The 19,688-nt window shown below is 41.4% G+C and overlaps 1 protein-coding gene across 2 annotated transcripts in view; it reads left to right on the forward strand.

Annotated features, from left to right (window-relative positions):
• The window catches only part of RPS6KA3 (ribosomal protein S6 kinase A3), a 62,183-nt gene that overhangs the window by 20,985 nt on the left and 21,510 nt on the right, over positions 1 to 19,688 (forward strand). For both annotated transcript variants that reach the window (XM_084844039.1, XM_084844040.1), the window contains exons 3-10: positions 3,305 to 3,421; positions 4,227 to 4,308; positions 7,968 to 8,048; positions 10,177 to 10,256; positions 10,708 to 10,814; positions 11,995 to 12,032; positions 12,221 to 12,363; positions 15,953 to 16,023. In XM_084844039.1, coding sequence (XP_084700165.1) covers positions 3,305 to 3,421; positions 4,227 to 4,308; positions 7,968 to 8,048; positions 10,177 to 10,256; positions 10,708 to 10,814; positions 11,995 to 12,032; positions 12,221 to 12,363; positions 15,953 to 16,023 — 719 coding nt within the window. The remainder of the gene's footprint in view (positions 1 to 3,304; positions 3,422 to 4,226; positions 4,309 to 7,967; positions 8,049 to 10,176; positions 10,257 to 10,707; positions 10,815 to 11,994; positions 12,033 to 12,220; positions 12,364 to 15,952; positions 16,024 to 19,688) is intronic.

The following is a 19,688-nucleotide window of genomic DNA, read 5'->3' on the forward strand; positions in this document are numbered from 1 at the left end:
GAAGCCTAGCTTGTAGGATTTTGAGCATAACCTTGATGGCATTGCCATTTCCTTCTCCAGTGGACCACATTTTGTCAGAGCTCTCCACCATGACCTGTCCGTCTTGGGTGGCCCTGCACGGCATAGCTTATGGCTTCACTGAGTTACAGAAGCCCCTTCGCCACAACAAGGCAGTGATCCATGAAGGGGGAAAAGGCATGACTAGACGTTAAACTATTGGTAGCCGTGCAGCTGTTTCACCACTTACCAAGGACATCATCATACCATTCTGAAACTCCATCACCTTTTATGTATATGCAGAACTTTGCATATTGTGCAGCAAGAAACTGAGTAGTGATTGGAGTTTGCAGGCACTCCAGTTCCAAGTCCCCACTCAGCCAGGAAGCTCAATGGATCGCCTTGGGCAAGTCACAGTGGCTCAACCTAACCTGCCTCACAGGGTGATTGTGAGGATAAGATAACTGTGCATGATAGCCTTTCCCAACCTGGTTCCATCCAGATGTGTTGGGCTGCAACTCCCATAATACCCAGCTAGCACGGCCATTGTCCAGGTTGGGGAAAGCTGGTGTATGTTGTCCTCCCTGAAGTCCTTGGAGGAAAGATTAGATGCAAATTTGACAAAATATTTAGAACAAACTATTTAAATATAAGGAAATACAAATGCATTCATTTATTTTGTGTACTTGTATTTATTACATATTTTGTATTCTTGCAAATTTGGCATTGGGAAGGCTAGCAGCAATGTTGTGAGTGTTGAACAGAGACCCATCATAGAAGCCTTTCATCTTCATTTCATGAAACTCCAGTCATTTTGCACATAACTCAGAAATAGGGAAGGGAGAAGTCCAAGGGACTCACACTTCTGCTTTTCCTGTAGTGTTCTTAGTGGGACTTGCAGATATTTCCTGTAGCAACATCCACAAATCCCCCTTCATATACCGCACAGAAAGTAGAAGTGAGTCACTTGTGCTTCTGCTTTCCCCACTTCTGTGTAAAGTGTGAATTAGCTTTTAGACACAGAAGCCAATGCAGCTTTTTTGAGGAGCCATTTGAGCTAATAGTGTAGCAATTACATATTTAGGGGGGAAAAATTAAAGGACATTTAAATATAATGCAATAATGACTCAAGGCGAAATACAATTAAGCTTTTTTGCGGACAGAACTGCTTTTGTCATTGGAACCAGGATGGGTGATCCCCCCTTCCCCCCGCCCATACACCTTCAAAATCTGCTGTGGAGGTTTGAGATACCCTCTGGAGCAGATTTTCAGGAGCTGCAGGTGGAGGAGAGAGGGATAAAGTTCCATTGTGCGAGCGGATTTCCACTTGCGTGACATTGGCTTCCAGCTTCCGCCCTTAAACTTCTGCTATGCAGCTAAAAACACCAGATGGCTATTTCCCCCTTTTAACTTTTGTAATTTGGAAAAAAGTTATAACTGTATCGACTCTCTTCTGCTATTTTGTATTTTTACTCTATAAACATCTGACAGTGCAATATCAATTGGTGGTTCTAAATAAAACTCTTTATGGAATCTCTACATTGTTATTTTTCTAATTGCACCAACATTTTGTCTAAACTGAAGCCAAGTTTCCTTGCATAGTCAAAAGTGCTGTTCTGGATGAGTCTCACTTTGCTTGGCCATGCATTATGTGTATCTGGAACAAACAGCTCACAGGGACATGAATAAATGGTGGGCAGGCACCCATTGCATGATTCTTAGTTTCTCTGGCCACCCAGTCTTAATTGAACTTACATCCGTGTTTAATCTATAATATGTGTATCCAGACTTTTTAAAAAGAAAATCTAAAAATACTGAGTAGTCTAGTTGACAACATTTTTTAAAATTTTGTTAGAAATTGATCCTCACTATCATAAAGGTGAAATATCTGGATGCTCCCAAATAACTTGAATATTCAGAATTTCATCTTGGATAATTAAGATGTTGTGGAACGGTTTGATGCACCCCACCCTACCCTGAGCATAGCTTTCACTTTGCAAGTTAGTCCCCATAATCCTGTGCACATATCTTTTCTCCTGTGGGGAAAAGCAGCTCTCTGTGTGTATCATTTTAGCACAAAAAATAAGATGTCAGAAGTGAGAAATATAAGAAGCTTCTCTCCCATACCCTCACCCCACCCCGCTACCAATCTTTTGCTCCAGACAGCAGCTACATTTGGGAGAAAGAGAAACAGAAAGACAACAGGTGGGAGAAAAACTGCACCCACAACTATATTTTGACATGAATTCTGTAGTAGTTTGGCCTGTAGGCTTCATTCCAAACACTAATTTAACATACTTGGGATTGGAATATTAAACTGAATCACAAGGATTGGCAAGATAAGTTCTGGCAACATGTCTTTATATAAATTGTCTGAAGTAAGTTGTTACTGAGGACCTGACAAGACAGGCCTGAAACCAAAATATATTATAGAATCCCTTCAATCTCAGGTATTATAGAATCCCTTCAATCTCAGGCAAATATTCATTTTCTCTCTGACTTGGTTCGCATGTAACAAGAAGCCACCATGGGTTAATTTTCCCACAGTTGCAGTCGCACCTGCTATTTTGAATATTAGAGCTACGGCAAGGGGGTGCTGTAGCTTATGTGCGAACCCAGTGAGAGTAGGTTGTTGGGGTGGTTGACAAGCTACCCAGAACCCATGGGCTGTTTTAGGGTTTGGGGTGGCTTGTCAACCACCCCAACAACCCACCCTCACTGGCTTCACATGTAACAAGAAGCTGAAGCAGGTCCCCACCGCACCCTGAATATTGAAATGGTGGTTGCCGCTGCAACAATAAGCCTGCAGAAATTCACCCGCAGTGGCTTTTTGTTATGTGCAGACCAGGCCTCTCCCCTTCCCCCCTCTTTCTCACTCCCTGAGACTAGAGAATGGTGCTTTGAATTTCATAATATTAGATTGGCTGCATTTGAATTAAAGCAATTCTTAATTCACTTTCAGTTTCTGAGACACAGAAAGGAAGTGCTACTTAGGCATCAACATGAACGCCACATGTATTACAGTATTTCAGCAGAATAAATAGCACAATACCCAGAAAAGAATTAGATATTTTAAGGTAGATGTAAGTCCGCTGGTTCTAGGAGGCATCAGGATGCGTAGGCTGTGGTCCTAACTGTAAAATATGTTTGTGTACTTTCATCTCTGCCTTTTGTATTTGTCTTATTAGTCTTTACCATTATAATTGTCTACATCTGTGAATGTGAATTTGTTAAGTATCTGCCTATAAAAAATATTCCTGACATGATTGCTGAGCATTAAATTGAGATTTTAAATTTTATTTTGCAGGATGAAGGCAATATTAAAGAGATTGCAATAACGTATCATGTCAAGGAAGGGCATGAAAAAGCAGATCCTTCACAATTTGAACTCCTTAAAGTACTAGGACAGGGGTCTTTTGGAAAGGTAAGGAAGGAGCTTTTGAATTCGTACAAGCTATCACAATGCTCAGAAGGGTTTGCCAGAGCTGGTACTGACCAGAATTCCCAAAATACATGCTCTGGTTCTGTAATACCAACTCCTGAATCTTTTGTTCTAATCTCCTTAATTGTCAGTTCACTGCCCTAGCTCTGATTTAAATATGCAGGAATGACTATTGTCAGATATTTTGCAATGAACAGTATAAACAAAATATATTTCTTGAAAATTCAGTGGATCACCACACATTTCTTCTATATCTTTTTGAGGTTGAATTAACACAACACTTGGTTTCTGTTACAGCTGAACTATTTGGAGAGTCAGAAATTTGAATAATGCTGCTTGGGATTATGTTGCAGGTGCAACTGTGTTTGTATTGATGGAATCTGAGCCCTATTCAAATGCACCTTTAAAAGATATAGAGTGTATATGTGGAGAAGTGGGATTGTGCCTGCCTCACCCTTGGGTCTAATCATGGGTTAAAAGGTATCCTTTAACTGAGGTCCATTTGTGTGGAGTCCATGCCCTCAAAATCATGGGTAAAGATCACATGGATAGGGCCTCTGTGCATTGGACTTCATACAAGTCAACTCCAGTTAAATTTTACTGGCGGGGTGGGATTGGAATGACAGGCATGCTTGGGTAGGTAGGCGCACATAGTTCTGTTTCCACCCTGCGCACAGTTGAAATAAATGTGAATGATTTTCATGTGTGTGTCTGCAGATATCCTCCTACTCATTCTAATTAATTGTTTGGATCACTGTAATAAAACCATTACATGTGCTTAATACAGGTATTCCTTGTCAAAAAAATCTCAGGATCAGATGCCAGACAGCTGTATGCAATGAAAGTGCTAAAAAAAGCTACACTGAAAGGTAAATTATACAATCTGTGGAGAAATATTATCCTTTTAGACATCATATATAGAAACATCTTTCTATACCTGGGGATTATCTGGAGCACGCCAACAGCGACTCGGTCAAGACCCTGGTGGGTGGGTGGGAGGGTGGAATGCCGCAATCACTGGGGCATTAGATTGGGTGGCTCTGAAATGCCCTCTCCCCCTGAACAGGGCTCGGACTGCACCATGGTTCAATCCGCAGTTATGAGCTCTGAAACAGGAGGTGAGACGGCTAGAGCGCCAGTGGCGGAAGTCTCGCTCCAAAGACGATCAGACACAGGCTAGAGCTGTATCTTCAGCCTATCACGTGGTGGTGAAGGCAGCAAAAAAGGAATATTATGTTGCCTCTATCGCGACAGCAGAGTGCTGTCCCAGGAGGCTGTTCCAAGTGGTACGGAGCCTGGTCAGTCCAGTGGTTCCGGAACCACGAGTATTCTAAGGCCGCCTGTGAGGCCTTGGCAAGGTACTTTGCGGATAAAATTGATCAGATTAGGAGTGTTACTCCGTGCGCTGTGGATACAGTTAGTGAGCAAGAGGTGGTCTGTGGCAAACCAGTTTTGTGGGATCGGTTCCAGCTTCTTCCTTCTGATGAAGCGGACAAGGTGCTTTCATCTGTAAGGCTAACCACCTGCTTACTTGATCCTTGCCCAACTTGGCTCATTATGGGCTGCAGAGAAAGACTGGGTGAGGGGATCAGGGCAGTGGTGAACGCTTCCCTTGAGGAGGGAGTGATGCCATCAGCCCTCAAGGAGGCAGTGATAAGACCACTCTTAAAGAAGCCCTCCTTGGATCCCCAAATTCTGAACAACTTTCGCCCAGTCTCGAATCTGCCATTTTTGGGCAAGGTGATTGAGCGGGTGGTGGCGGTGCAGTTGAAGGCACACTTGGAAGAAACTGATTATCTAGACCCATTTCAGTCGGGCTTCAGGCTTGGGCATGGGACAGAAACGGCCTTGGTCGCCTTGGTGGATGATATGAGGAGGGCTCTGGATAGGGGTGAATGCTCCTTCCTTGTTCTCCTCGACCTCTCAGTGGCTTTTGATACCGTTGACCACGGTATCCTCCTGGACTGCCTGGAGGGATTGAGCATTGGAGACACCGTATTGCGGTGGTTCTGGTCCTTCATCTCCGGCAGGTACCAGAGGGTAGCACTGGGAGAGGAGGTTTCGGATCCGTGGCCACTCACTAGTGGGGTGCCACAGGGTTCCATCCTCTCCCCGATGCTATTTAACATCTATGTGCTGCTGGGGGCTGTCATCAGGAGGTTTGGGGTGCGGTGTCATCAATATGCGGATGACACGCAGCTCTACCTCTCGTTCAAATCTTCACCAAGGTTGGCCGTAGAATCCCTGTCCAAATGTCTGGAGTTGGTAAGTGGCTAGATGGGGAGGAATAAGCTGAAGCTGAACCCTGACAAGACCGAGGTACTTTTGGTGGGAGACAAGAGGAGGCTGGGGGATGTTGACCTGGTGTTGAATGGGGTACGGCTACCCTTGAAAGACCAGGTCCGCAGCCTGGGGGTCATTTTGGACTCCCAGCTGTCCATGGAGGCTCAGGTGTCAGCTGTGAGCCGGACAGTACTGTACCAACTCCATCTGATACAGCGGCTGCGCCCCTACCTTCCCAACCATCTGCTCCCATCGGTAGTACATGCCCTGATCTCCTCTCGTTTAGGCTACTGTAATGCGCTCTACGTGGGGTTACCCTTGAAGATGGTTCAGAAGCTGCAGCTGGTACAGAACACGGCACCTCACCTGAATACAGGCAGCCACCGGCGAGATCACATCACTCCAGTGCTGAAGGAGTTGCACTGGTTACCAGTTGTTTTCCGGGTCAAATTCAAGGTGTTGGTTTTGACCTTTAAAACCCTATGTGGTTCCGGCCCAGCCTATCTTGAGGAGTGCCTCCAGCAACACCAGACAGGCCGCTTAACAAGACCAGCCTCGGATGGCCTTCTCTCTGTCCCATCAGCCCGGACAGCTAGGCTGGTGAGGACGAGGGAGAGGGCCTTTTCTGTGGTGGCCCCCACTCTGTGGAACTCCCTCCCTAGGGAACTCCGCCATGACCCCTCTTTAATGAGCTTCCGCCGCGCATTAAAAACGTGGTTATTCAGGCAGGCATTTGGGGTGGGTTAGAGTATTTTTATGATGTTTTTAATGTAGAATTTTATTGTTTTAACTCTTTTGTTGTTGTATATTGCCCAGAGTGGCTGGGTGACCAGCCAGATGGGCGATTAATAAATTTAATAAATAAATAAAAATCTTTGCTGCAAGACACTGATGGCAGAGCAGTGAGGTGTTCATAATCTGCACGCATAGGATTGTTCTGCTTGAAAAACATGAGTTTCAGAAATGGCTAGAGGCTCACTGGTGAAACTGATAATGAAAGTAAAGTGGCTAGACAAATCTAGAAGGAAAGACAGGACATTAAAATATGTGCAACCATTGCTTTGGATCAGTGGCAACAGCCACATGAGGAAAGAGAGCAGCACCCTATGGCTCCTTCTTCTCCTTGTGCTTTCTCATTTCAGTACTGCAGGGTCATGATGGGATACGCTTGGCTTGTATGAGCAGCTTCTGAGCCCATGCATGCTCTCTGCCACCATGGTGGCTAGATTGCCAGTTCTCATCAATGCTTGTGGTAGTTTAGGAGCATATCTAGGAAGAATTCCTTGTCACACAGGCATGGGTCTTCCACCCTCACTCTCAGTTTGTTGGTCAGGCAATTTAAGTTAATTAAAACAATACATTGAATTTTTTAAAAAAATTGTATTGAGTATATTTAGCAACAGACTAAGGAAGATTGTCAGGGTGATAGTTTGCTAGGTATTCAGTTGCTAAATAATACATGCTACAGATCTCCTTGACTTTCCTTTCAGATCCCTCCATCAGTACTTCCATTAACTTATGGTATTAAGCTAAAACAGCCTTCCCTGACCAGGTGTCCTCCAGATGTTTTGGACTGTAACTCCCAAGATTCCTGATCATTGGCTATGCTGGCTGGGGTGAGAGGGGTTGAAGTCCAAAATATCTGGAGGGCACTGGGTTGGGAAAGGTTCTGCTAAACCAATAGCGGCCAGTCTTCTTGGAAAGCATGCCAGAAAGTACTTTCCAGTTGTACTGTAGAGCACCCTACAGTATATATGCAATCCTTGGTGAGATTTTATCTCTGCTAAACCAATGTCCAGGCAGCATGGGAGAGCTCGGCAGAGGCCTAGTCTGTTGCTAAATATGTTAGAGGCAAGCCCAGTGTACTTCCTGCCCCTGTCCAGGAACATCACAAACTCTTCTGCATGTGCCACAACTTAGCCATTCATTGGCTATGCAAAATGGAGGCTTTCATGAGCTGACTTGTCACTGTCTATTGTATAAAAATCCCTTTTGTCTGCATTTCCACATCCATTTCTACAAGAGTAGTATTTGATAGTGCAATCTGTAATATAATCTAACCAAGTTATCACATCTCAAAATGAAAACTGCAGTATTAATAAAATTGTTATTTTCACTACATCTTGTACCAAAAAAGAGTTCTTGAAAACATTTAGGCTGCTGTTGCATATATAACAGAAACTAAAGTCTAAATACACAGCTAAGAGTAGTATTAATTGGAACTAAATGTCAACATCTCTTATAGTTCGTGATCGTGTTCGAACAAAAATGGAGCGTGACATCTTAGTAGAAGTTAATCATCCATTTATTGTCAAGTTACATTATGGTAAGCTCAATATATTTCCAAAATTACTAAAGTAAATATTGTGAAGGTACCTGTAACCATGATGTTTTATAAGTATGTGCCATCTATGTAAAAAATCCTGATATTGTCAAACAAAATACAGCAAGTTCCATTAAGGAACAATCAACCATCTCATACTCCCAAATAAGGCCATTTGCATAGCTGTCATTTGTTAAAGTGGAAATTGTGTGGGAAAGAGTCATGTCCTTGCCCATCTTTCTTAAAAAGCAAGTGCTTCCGTTTGAAACCCCCTTGATTTTCAATAAAGATCAGTTTCTGCACAAGATTTCTTCTTGCCAAATTTTATGTTCTTTTAATAATACTTGTTTTCTGTAGTCTCTGTGTAGATTAGCCACCCACAAAGAGTTTCTGTTTGGCGTTTGTAGAATTCCTGTTGACTTCAGTACTATTTTAGCCATTTCCTAACTGAGGAACTATTTAGACTATTTATACTGAGTGAATAAGTGTGTGTGTGTGTGTGTGTGTGTGTGTATATACACACACACACACACACACACACACACACATATATACAGGGTTTGATCCAGAGTTCTTTTTCTGTTCACGGAAGGGACTGAAATCCAGCAGGGGCTCCTACTGGAGGAAGTGGGGAGGCAGTCTTCCCTGTGCAGTACCCATCGCCACTTCCCATGCTTTTCTGGAAGGTTTCCCAATCCTGGAGCTGGTTTTGGAACAGCACAAGTGGCTGTAGAGAGAATTGGCAAAGATCGCCTACCCGCTTCCTCTAGCAGGAGAGCCTCACGGGTGGAACTCCATCTATGGGTAGTCTGGATCCAAGCCACAGAAATGAAACTGAAAAAAAGAAAAAAAAATCAGTTATGTAATATTTGAACTGCAGACTGGAAGGTCGGCAGGTCAGCAGTTCGAGACCCGAGTGCTGCGTGACGGAGTGAGCTCCCGTCTTCAGTCCCAGCTTCTGCCAACCTAGCAGTTCGAAAGCAAGAAATTGCAAGTAGATAAATAGGTACCGCCTCGGCAGGAAAGGTAACAGCGTTCCATGCACCTCGGTGTTCAGTCACGCCAGCCACATGACCACAGAAGTGTCTTCGGACAGTGCTGGCTCTTCGGCTTAGAAACGGGGATGAGCACTGCCCCCTAGAGTCGGACACGACTGGTTGGGGACACCTTTACCTTTTTATCTTGAGCAATAGTACAAACTTATTTCTGTTTAATACCATGGGAGGATTTATCCTTGTTTAAATTGATGTCTTGCAGTTTACACATCTCTCCTTCTCTGAGATGGATAGATTTTAAAAAACCCAGCACATTCTATTTCTTTTTGCCTTTTTCTCTTTAAAACTACATTATGCATCACTATTGGTTTTGGAAGGTGGCAGGGGTAAGATTCTGTCATACTGTTCTCCAGACAATGAACTGGAAGTGTTTTGTTGACCAATCCAACTCTTTCACAAGCAGTCAGATCTACAGTACATTTGGCACCATCTAGAGTAAGGACTTCAGTATTCTGGCAAAGATGTTCTTGGGTAGTGTGAGGTCATTGATTAGGTGGAGTACGCACAATGTTTTTGCTAAAAAATACTCTTAAAAGCAACTTGGCAGTGGTCCTTTCATTTCCTGAATGCACATGACATAGCAATACTTAAGAAATGTACATAGAGTCTCATTTCTTCTTCAGATACCGATCACTTGAGTCATTACATACAAAACCCAAAGAGGAGTGTCACATTAAAGCATGGAATATCTTACAACTTCTAAAAATGATTTTCTTTGACTGCGTAAAATATCTATGATCCCAGTTTGGATGTAACAGTAACTTTTTCCCCATTGGTGAGTTCCTGCTTACAGGAGCAGTTGGGCAGCATGCACCAGCATGGTTGCTATTGAATGGTAAGCCAGGATCATGTAGAATTCTGGCTTACTGTTTTGTAAGGATGCGGTTAAAAAGATGCTTGACAGTCATGGCACACAGTAAATGTTAGGGCACAGCACTTGCATTTTAATATTTTTGAATGAACTTCTAATCTAGCATGGTAAAACTATCTTTGTAATAATAGTAACAGTTAAATATGCATGGCTAAGAATATGACTTATTCTTTCTGAAATATGTTAATTGCTTTCTTCCCACCAGCTTTTCAAACAGAAGGGAAGCTATATCTTATCTTAGACTTTCTCAGGGGAGGAGACTTGTTTACACGCTTATCCAAAGAGGTAAACAGTGTTTATATTATAATTATGGCTGGAAACGGCTTTAGTAGAGTTCATGTTCACTTTAGGAATGTGCTCAAATGTTTAGGGAAATATTAATCCTGATTTCTTAATTCATTGAGTCAAGGTTACTTTTCACTGCATGCAATGTTTTCGTATATCTGTTCTGTTGTATCTTCCCTCCCACCCCTGGCCATTTCCTCTACTGGGGAAAATAGAGATGTAAAAAAGATATTGTTGAAATATCATATGATAGCTGATTATGTGGACACATCAGTCTGAACTGCAGATCTTTTGCATTAATAAAAACTTACTTGATGACACCAGTGCCTTTATAAACACATTTATATACACAATTATAAAACTTTATATTTTGAGTCTTAGATTAAATTTGAGTTAGAAAAACACTCTTATGCCTTATTTTTAGAAAAAAATACTATATTTTCCTTTCTAGGTGATGTTCACAGAAGAGGATGTCAAATTCTACTTGGCTGAATTAGCACTTGCTTTAGATCATCTGCATAGTCTTGGAATAATATACAGAGACCTAAAACCAGAAAAGTAAGAATGAATTATTTTGAAACTTACAGAGCTGCAAGCTCTCTCTAAATATACAGAGCCATAGTATTAAACTGTTAAATATTATCAGTAGATAGTATCCAGTGGTGGTGGTGTGCTAGTGCTAATGACTAGCGTAATCCGATGCCAGTGCAACATTATTAGTGCTTGCCAGTGCAAAGGGAAAAAGTGCCAATTTGCTGCTGAAACCTGGTACTGGAGCCAAAATTTGCTGGTAGATTGCCACTTTTTCCTTCTGAACGAGTAAGCACTAATGACATTGTGCAATCATTGTTTATGCTAGCGCAACATCATTAGTGCTAGCGGCTGTGCCACCATTGGATAGTACCCATTATAACCATTAACTAGTTCCTTGTAAATTAGAAGGTTTTATTACTTAAACAGAGAAAAAAACATTTCAAATTACAGCTCTGGTCTAGTTTATTGGATAAAGAAGAAGAGTTTGAGTCCAAACATTTGTAGAGAAAAAAGGGCCAGCCCAAGACATTTTCCTGCCTTAAGGGAAGGACAAAATGTTGTTCTCTACCCCCACCCCCCCGCCAGCCCAATTCCATGAATGGAAGCTGACTGGGTTGGCAGTTGACACCAGTGATTTGACAATACCCATCACAGTACCTAAAGACCCCAAGGTATCTTAGGGAGCACAGGACAGGTGACATGGCACACACAGCTCTACTCTCCAGTACTGCTTGCTCACTGTTATGCCTGGCACCTGCTCACTGCCCAGCATGTGCCACATGACCAGAGTAATGGGTGTACATGCACAATCCCTGCTGGAGTGTGTGGACTAGATTGGCCACGTCTCTACCCATTCATTTGGTCATGGGCAAACATTGCTGTTTGGGTGCTGTTTCAGGAGGATGGGAATGCCAGGGGGCTCATGGGTAAAGGATAGGGGGCTGCTACTGCTCCCTAGCACCTGATACCTGAGGTGGCCACTTTACTCTGCCTCTCTGGCCCTGAGAGCTAACATCCATTTCTTGAGTTTCATAACTTCCATGTAGATTCTATTTTAAGATGTTCTATTTTGCAAGAAATATAATACGTTCTGGCTATATATTCTTGTCCTCTCAGCATTACGTATAATGTTCTCTAATATTAATTAGTTGTTGTGAAGACAGTTAACATACCCAAGTTTCAAACAATATGACTTCTCTTATAGCATACTACTTGATGAAGAAGGACATATTAAATTAACAGGTATGTAAAAGCAAATTTCCCCTCCATAAATAATTTGTAGATACTTTCCTTTGTCTGATAAAATGTACTGGAGAGGGAGAGAGAGATTGTGCTGGTGGAACATATGCTAAGTATCAATAACCTATTTTCAGAACTATTAATCTGCTCCTAAGAAGTCTTACTAACTTTAGTGTGCTTTTTTCCTCCAGATTTTGGCCTAAGCAAAGAGTCTATTGATCATGAGAAAAAAGCATACTCCTTCTGCGGAACAGTGGAGTATATGGCCCCAGAAGTAGTTAATCGGCGAGGTCATACACAGAGTGCAGACTGGTGGTCATTTGGTGTGTTAATGGTACGTTTCTATTGAATTTAAAGTGGTGGTAGATTATTTGGATCCTTGATCCAGCACAATACTTGGAAATAAATTCAATTCATTTTTGTGGAATCTATTTACAAGTGTACTTAGCACAGTAAAAAGTGAAGAAAGTGAAGAAACATCATGCTTTTGGTGTAATGTTAGAAGTCATGTTCAAATTCCAGATCCATGTGGAGTTCATGCACCTCGTTCTGAAGGAGTTGCATACCTCCCTCCCACCAGCCCCTTTTCATGCTACAGATACACAGCAAGTACAAATCAAGGCAGGACAAGTAACTCAAGTTTCTTCTTTTTCACTTGTTGGCAATTTATAATGCCAACATTAAGTTCTGCAATACTGTGATTATTTCATAGGTGAAAAGAATATTGTAAGACTATGATAGGCTAAATCCTGCCAGTATGTATAGTTGGTTGCAATCAAGATGACAAAGGGAAATAATCCCTGACCAAATAAATCTAAGAAACAATATAAAAATGAGGAATAATAATATATTACAATAATGCATTTTTAACTTACTTTTACTATCATATGTACCTTATCAATCATGTATAAACAAAACTGAAATGTTTAAAATACATTTTTGACAACCAAAAAGTGCTAAAGACCACAAAACTGATAGTTAAACCACTAGACTCAAATGTATGTATGACTTGTGCATAACATTAATTGCAGTCATATGTAACTTGCATGGATTGAAATCCAAATATAGACTGACCTGGTTCACATGTCACAGAGACAAGTCATCCACAACCCTAAAAGAGCCCATGGGTTCTGGCTGGTTTGTCAAGTACCCCAACAACCCACCTTCACTGGGTTCATATGTAATGAGAAGCTATGGTGTGCCTCTGCCACACCCTAAATATTCAAAAGGGTGGCCACAATACAAAGCCCTGTGGGGAAATTCACCCATGGTGGCTTCTTGTTATGTACGAACCAGATCAGAGGGATGTTAATTGGTTAACTCTGGATTGTTTAACCCATGAACAACCCAGAGTGTTTGGGTGTCATGCTAACAACCCACAGAAAGGGTGTTTGTGGGTTGTTTATGCAAACCAAAAGTGGCTTGTGCACTCTGCATGTCCCAGCAAATCGTGGGTTAATTAAACCCAAGATTTTCTGTTACATGGTAACTGGCACAATGCCTAAAGGCTAATAGATAATTAACCCTAGCAGGAGATACCAACAGCTGAAATACACACACATGCCTTCAGGCATTGTACATTTGGATTTTAAGTATAATTGTAATAAGTATGATCATAATAAAATGTATATATACATATAAACATTAGAGTCTAATGGTTTATATGGCTGAGTTCGCACAACATGACAACCCATGCTGCAAAATAAGCCACACAGTGTGGGTTGTTGTCTGAACAACCCATGTTCTCCCCCTGTTCTCCCCCTCCTTCTGCTGTCCCTGGCAGGTATCCCAGGGGACTTGGTGGCAGAACTCATCTTGTCTGCTGGCAAGTCCCCCTCGCTGTGGTTCCTGTGATCCTAGTTGCCATTCCTAGCTTTAAAAAATATATTTCTTTCCCCACATTTGTGCAAATTGAGGCTGATTTTTTGTATTATTTTTTCAACCCTGGTAATGTGCACAAATGTCCCTGTATTTTTTATTATTTTATTATGTGAAAAATGCATTTTAACAAAATGAAGGCACAGTGGCAAGTAAAGAGAACCAGGAAGTGCTACAGAGCACAGAACGGATAGACTGGGTTCACACAACATGTCATCCCATTGTCAAGCCATGCTAGGTTGTCGTGTTGTGCGAACCCGGACTAATTCCTGCAGGGTGGTTTGTGTGTGGGCAACAAGCTACCCATGGCTTGTTTTAGGGATTGTTGTACCCACAATGGGTTGGTGTGTTGTCTGAACCTGGTACTGCCAACCCATTGTGGGTTGCGGGCATTAGTGAGAGAGCTGCTTGGCAAGAGTGCTGGTTTGAAATAAATACAAGGGATCAGTGCCAACTTCCCAGCACATAAACTAGTGTAAGCAGCTCAGTATAATTTTAAGTTTTCTTGGCTATCCTTATGCTTTTACATAATATCAAGTTATTAAATTAGGTTCACCTTATCCTTTGTGCAATATAAACTGATGCCATAGTGCCATAAACCCCAGTTCTGTTTCCCCCACAAAGTTCTTACTTTTCCAGTGTCAATTTTTTTGGAATTTTAAAGAAAATATTTTCATGTTAAGAACCAGGACAGTGACTTCTATGAGTTCTAAAATTAGCTTTTCATAATTGTACATTGCTTATGATTTGAAAATGAATAAATAAATGTGCACTCTCAGTCTCATAAACTTTATTCTTCTAAGAATGTGATTGAAATATGTTTTAGGAAAGTGAGATAGAAATGTCTTGAATCTTATGTATTAACCATAAATAACATGAGTGAATGATGCATAAGTAAAGAATTGTAATCAACTTTATAGTGCTTTAGAAATATAATAAGGTTTGATCTCAATACACTTGAATATCATTTAGCGTTAATATGAATGTTTTCTGAATTCTACTTCAACTTACATTAGTAATTGTTTACATAGTTAAAATTGCTCATTATGTATGATTGAAAAGATTATAGTTGTGTTGAGTATTGCAAGAATGATAATTATACAATCTTATTTGGAAGATAATACATTCCAACATGGTGTTTTAGACTGACAGGCACTTGAGGCAGGGAGGCAGTCCTCTCATAAGTAGGTTTAAAAAAACTTAATGCTATGACCTTGCCCATGGAGCAAGTGGAAGAGAAATAACATTTATCAAGATAACTTTCTCCACTGATAGAAAACACGCTTTTATTTAGGACATAGCAAATCTTTTGTTAGATTTTGCAGTGTTATCAGAAAAAATAGTCTCAAATCTAGCCACATTGAATTTTAGTTTACATTTTTTAATCGATTTTATCTTCAACAGCTCTAGATTTAAAATGAGATATCCCTAAAGGTTCAGAGGAAATATAGTTACAAACAGCCATTTTAGAGAGACTTTCCAACATAAGAGTTACTCCACATACTAATGTGCACTAAAAATGGGGTGTGTGTGTGTGTGTGTGTGTGTGTTTTGTATGCATGCGTGCTCCATTGATCAAGATACTAGAGTGGACATTATAACTGTGCTTTTAAATCTAATATGCATATTTTTTCATGAAATAACACATACCAAGTTTGTTTTTACTCAGATATAAGAATTAAAAAGAAAATATCACTATCATATTTAAAGTGGGCAAAATTTAAAGCTCACTTCATTAAAAGCATCTGTCTCTTTATTTTAGAACTTCAAAAGCACAATAAAATTAGAAATTTAAAGCTAACAGAAATATTTCCCTAAATCTTAAATTTGAGAATGTTAATACATTTGGCTGCATTAAATGTAGATTTGTTACACCCTTGAACTTAAAAGTTGTACTGCTGAACATTGCTATGCAGATATCCTGGTTGACATGAACAAATTGTTTTTTTGAAAACCTCTTCTGCTAAGTAGTTATGTAAAAAAAAAAAAAAAAAGGTTTTGTCCAGGTCCTTTAATATAATTGATGAAAGTTTTACTCTATACAGTTTGAAATGCTCACTGGTACTCTACCTTTCCAAGGGAAAGACAGAAAAGAAACCATGACTATGATTCTCAAGTGAGTACACTCTTATTTATTATTTATTATTCTACTGGGGATGCCCCATGGGCTACAATATCTAATTTCTGCTGTTCCTTTATTTTCAAAGGTAGTGATACATCCTGACTCCCTAATACATATTACTGCTATCCCCCCTCCCCTGCAACTATCCTTCCATTCAAAAGTTGTAAGGACGCTTAGTCCAGTACTTCTCTAATTTGTGATAACATCTTTCCAGTCCCATTATCTCCCAATGGCTACTATAAAATATCCTCTGTCTTTTTGCCATCTTGAAAGCGCTAGCGGTGTAATCCAACCTTGGAGAACTTTTACCTTCCTTCTTTGCTACCGCTGTTACAAACAACCGCTCCTTCCAGTGCTTGTCCTGTTTCTGCAACCTTCCCTACAAGCTGATTTAATTCTAATATACATTTCAAGTTGCTTGCAGATAAGCATTATGTTTTCATTGTGGATTATGATCCAATATAGCATGAAGATAAATTTTCCTCTTGTGTTGGCAACCATTTTTGCATTTGTTAGTTCTTCATGTTTAATTTCTTTAACCTCAGTCCAATATTTAATTCGGTGGAATATCGCTATATTCTAGGCTGTTCGTAGTCATATCCAGATATCCTGCTCATTTGATAGATTTGTACCTGCTTCCTGTTTCTTTGCTTGACTTCTGTGGAAGTTTCTTGATCTTTCTTTGTGGGCCAGTTCACACTTTTCTTGTGGGTATGGTTCACCCACCAAGTGTGCTGGCTGCATTTCCCTAAGTACCCTCACTGGTGTGGCTTGCAATGTTGTCCAAACCCAGGTGGCATGGCTTGTTTGTGGGGGGCAGCAGTCCTCAACACAACAACAGTCCATGGTTGTTGCCCCCTCAAACAAACTGTTCCACCTGGGTTAGGATGAAAGGCAAGCCATGCCAGTGAGGGTAATTAGGAAAATTGGGCCAGCACGTGTGGTGGGGCATGGATTGTTAACCATGCCATGGTCATGCAAACCAGGTCACAGTGTATACCAGGGTCCACAAACACATTGTACATTTTGAAATGTGTCCTTGGGCACCACCAAAAATTGCCGTCAGGATGGGTGGCTGCACCTTCTTTTTCCTCTTCCTTCCCCTCTTTATTTTCCCCTCTTCCCTATTTCTTTATCCCTTCACTATTTCCTCCTTTCCCCCCTCCCCCGATCATGACCCTTTTCTACTCCCCCCCCCCCCAATCCTGCCACATTCACCTTAACTTCCAATCTTCAAGAACACAGCAGGAGGGAAGAAAAGGTGATGGCAACAGCAGTGCAGGGAGGAAGGAACAATGGAAAGGCCTTGGTGGGGCATGCACAGTGGTGGGGGAAGAAATGGCCATGGTGCCTGTGTTAGCAGGGGGGAAGGAAGGGTTTGTGGAGGGAGGAATGGCCATGGCAGCAGGGGGAATGAAGGAGGGGTCTGGAGCAGTGATAGGGGGAAGGAAAGGCTGTGGTAGTGGCCGCAGTGAAGGGGGAAAAGGGCCATGGAAGCAGAGGGAACAAAGGTTGGAAAGGGCACAGAGATATGTATGGCAGCAGGAAAGGAAAAGCCACAGTAGGAAGTGGGGGGAAGGAAAGGCTGCTGGGAGTGGGGGGAAGGAAAGAAATGGGGTCTAGCAAGGTCTGGCAGGTGCACTTGGGGGTCTTGGAGAGTGCCAGTGCACTAGCGGACACCATGTTCCTGACCCTGACAATAGTTATGTGTTTATTATGTGTTTGGAAAAAAATAACTAAGTTCATCTCAAATATATTATGGCTCAAAGCAAAAGCCATGTTAAAAATTCATACATATCAACTATAATCAAAAGTACATACAGTGTTTTCAAAGTACATACAAGAGTTAATGTAAAGAGAAACTGTTAGCACATATTCATACAGATAGTAGGTAAGTCGGTCAGATAAAGCAGGATTTTTAACATAAAATTTTGGCTTATTGTAGTCTTGAACTATTAATTGGGTTTTGAATATAGCCAGACCAAATGAGATTACTATTTAGCAAAGGTCCTGGAGTCATCCCCTGCCCAGCAGAGGGATCAGCTATCATATTCTAGTATCTACTTCATGAAGCAAATCATAAGTATGTCTCAAAGCATGGATGCACGCATGAGACTGTTAACTAATCTTATGATAGCAGCCTTCAAGCACTACATAAGTACAATTGATAGTTCCTTGTTTTTCCACAACGTTAGCTTAACTATTTGTGATCAATAACAGTAAGCAAACAGAACGAAACATTATCTGGGAGCTGCCTTCTTTTCCCAAGGAGATAAAGATTGTGGACGAAGAGGAAAGTGAGAATGCTAAGGCCCTTAACTAAACTTCCTTCAGCAAGTTTTAACAAAATTCATCAGGTTGGATCCAGATGTGCCCTTTTGCAAATGGAATGGGTCCTTTTTACAGAAGGGGTTGAGATCCTGTGGAAGAGGGGGAGGAGACAATTTTCACCAGTTCTCTCTTCCCCACTCTACAGTCCCTCATACCACCTCTCACACTGTTCTGGAGGGTCCCCCAACACTCCAGAGTACTTTTGGGGGGGATATACAGGGAACTAGTCCCCACTTGGCCATGGAAGCTCACTGGGTGACTTTGGGCCAGTCACACACTCTCAGCCCAACCTACCTCACAGGGTTGTTGTTGTGAGGATAAAATGGAGAGGAGGAGGATAATGTAAGCTGCCTTGGGTTCCTTGCAAGAGGAATAAAGGCGGGATATAAATGCAATAATAAATAAAATAAAATAAAACTGCAAGAAGAAAGAAAGAATCTGAGAAGATTGCTTCCTTCTCTTCCTGCAGTGGGAGTGTCCCTTGAGTAGAGTTCCACTCATGGAAACTCTGTATCCAGTATTTTCACAGCACATGCACTTCACCTGTAGAACTTTCTGCCATGAATATAAAGGTAATTCTTTAATATATTGGATGAAAAACAATTAGTGATAGGAATGATGGTAATTAATTGAAAAGACATGGAGTGCCCTTCTGTTATTTCATAAGCCTCTAAAATTCCAAATTAAATAGAAGTTGCACCTGAACAATAAAAAACAGACCTTTCCATATCACCATTCATTTATATACTATTTTGTGAAGCTCGCTATTATGAACCATTGTGCTAAAAGGATAAAACATTATGCAGCCCTCTCTAGCTGCTCCCTTACAAGGTTCATTTGTATTTTCCTGATTAGGGGGCTATATATTTGGATGTCTGATCCCATAGTAACTTCCTGTAACTTTTGCAAGTTTAGGGCACAATCCTATTGATTGCACTCTCAAAGATCAGAATCCCCTGAACTCAGATGGTTCCAGTCATCCAGTGCAAGATGGGAGGAGAAGTGGAGGCAATCTTCACCTTCCCGTCCTCCAGTCTTGCATTTTTTGCTAGATGGGCTTTTGTTCCTGTCTAGCAACTGCGTTTTTCCAACCTCAGGGCAGCCAGCATGGTTCTTTCTGCACCGGCTGCGACGGGAATGGGGGTCAGATCTCCGACTCCCCCTTCCAAGGTTGGAGCACTGTCTCCGACCTCAGAGAGCAGAATCCCCAGTATCCTGTGGCCCTTCAGACATTGTCTAGAGGCCATAGGATTCCTCCCTTAATGTCGCCATTCAAAACAACAACCCTGAGTTGGCAATAATAAAAAATAACTGAAATGCACAAGTGA

This window comes from Heloderma suspectum, chromosome 3, assembly GCF_057233095.1.
Source record: "Heloderma suspectum isolate Gila_16-S chromosome 3, 16-S_ref, whole genome shotgun sequence".
Classification (NCBI taxonomy): Eukaryota; Metazoa; Chordata; class Lepidosauria; order Squamata; family Helodermatidae; genus Heloderma; species Heloderma suspectum.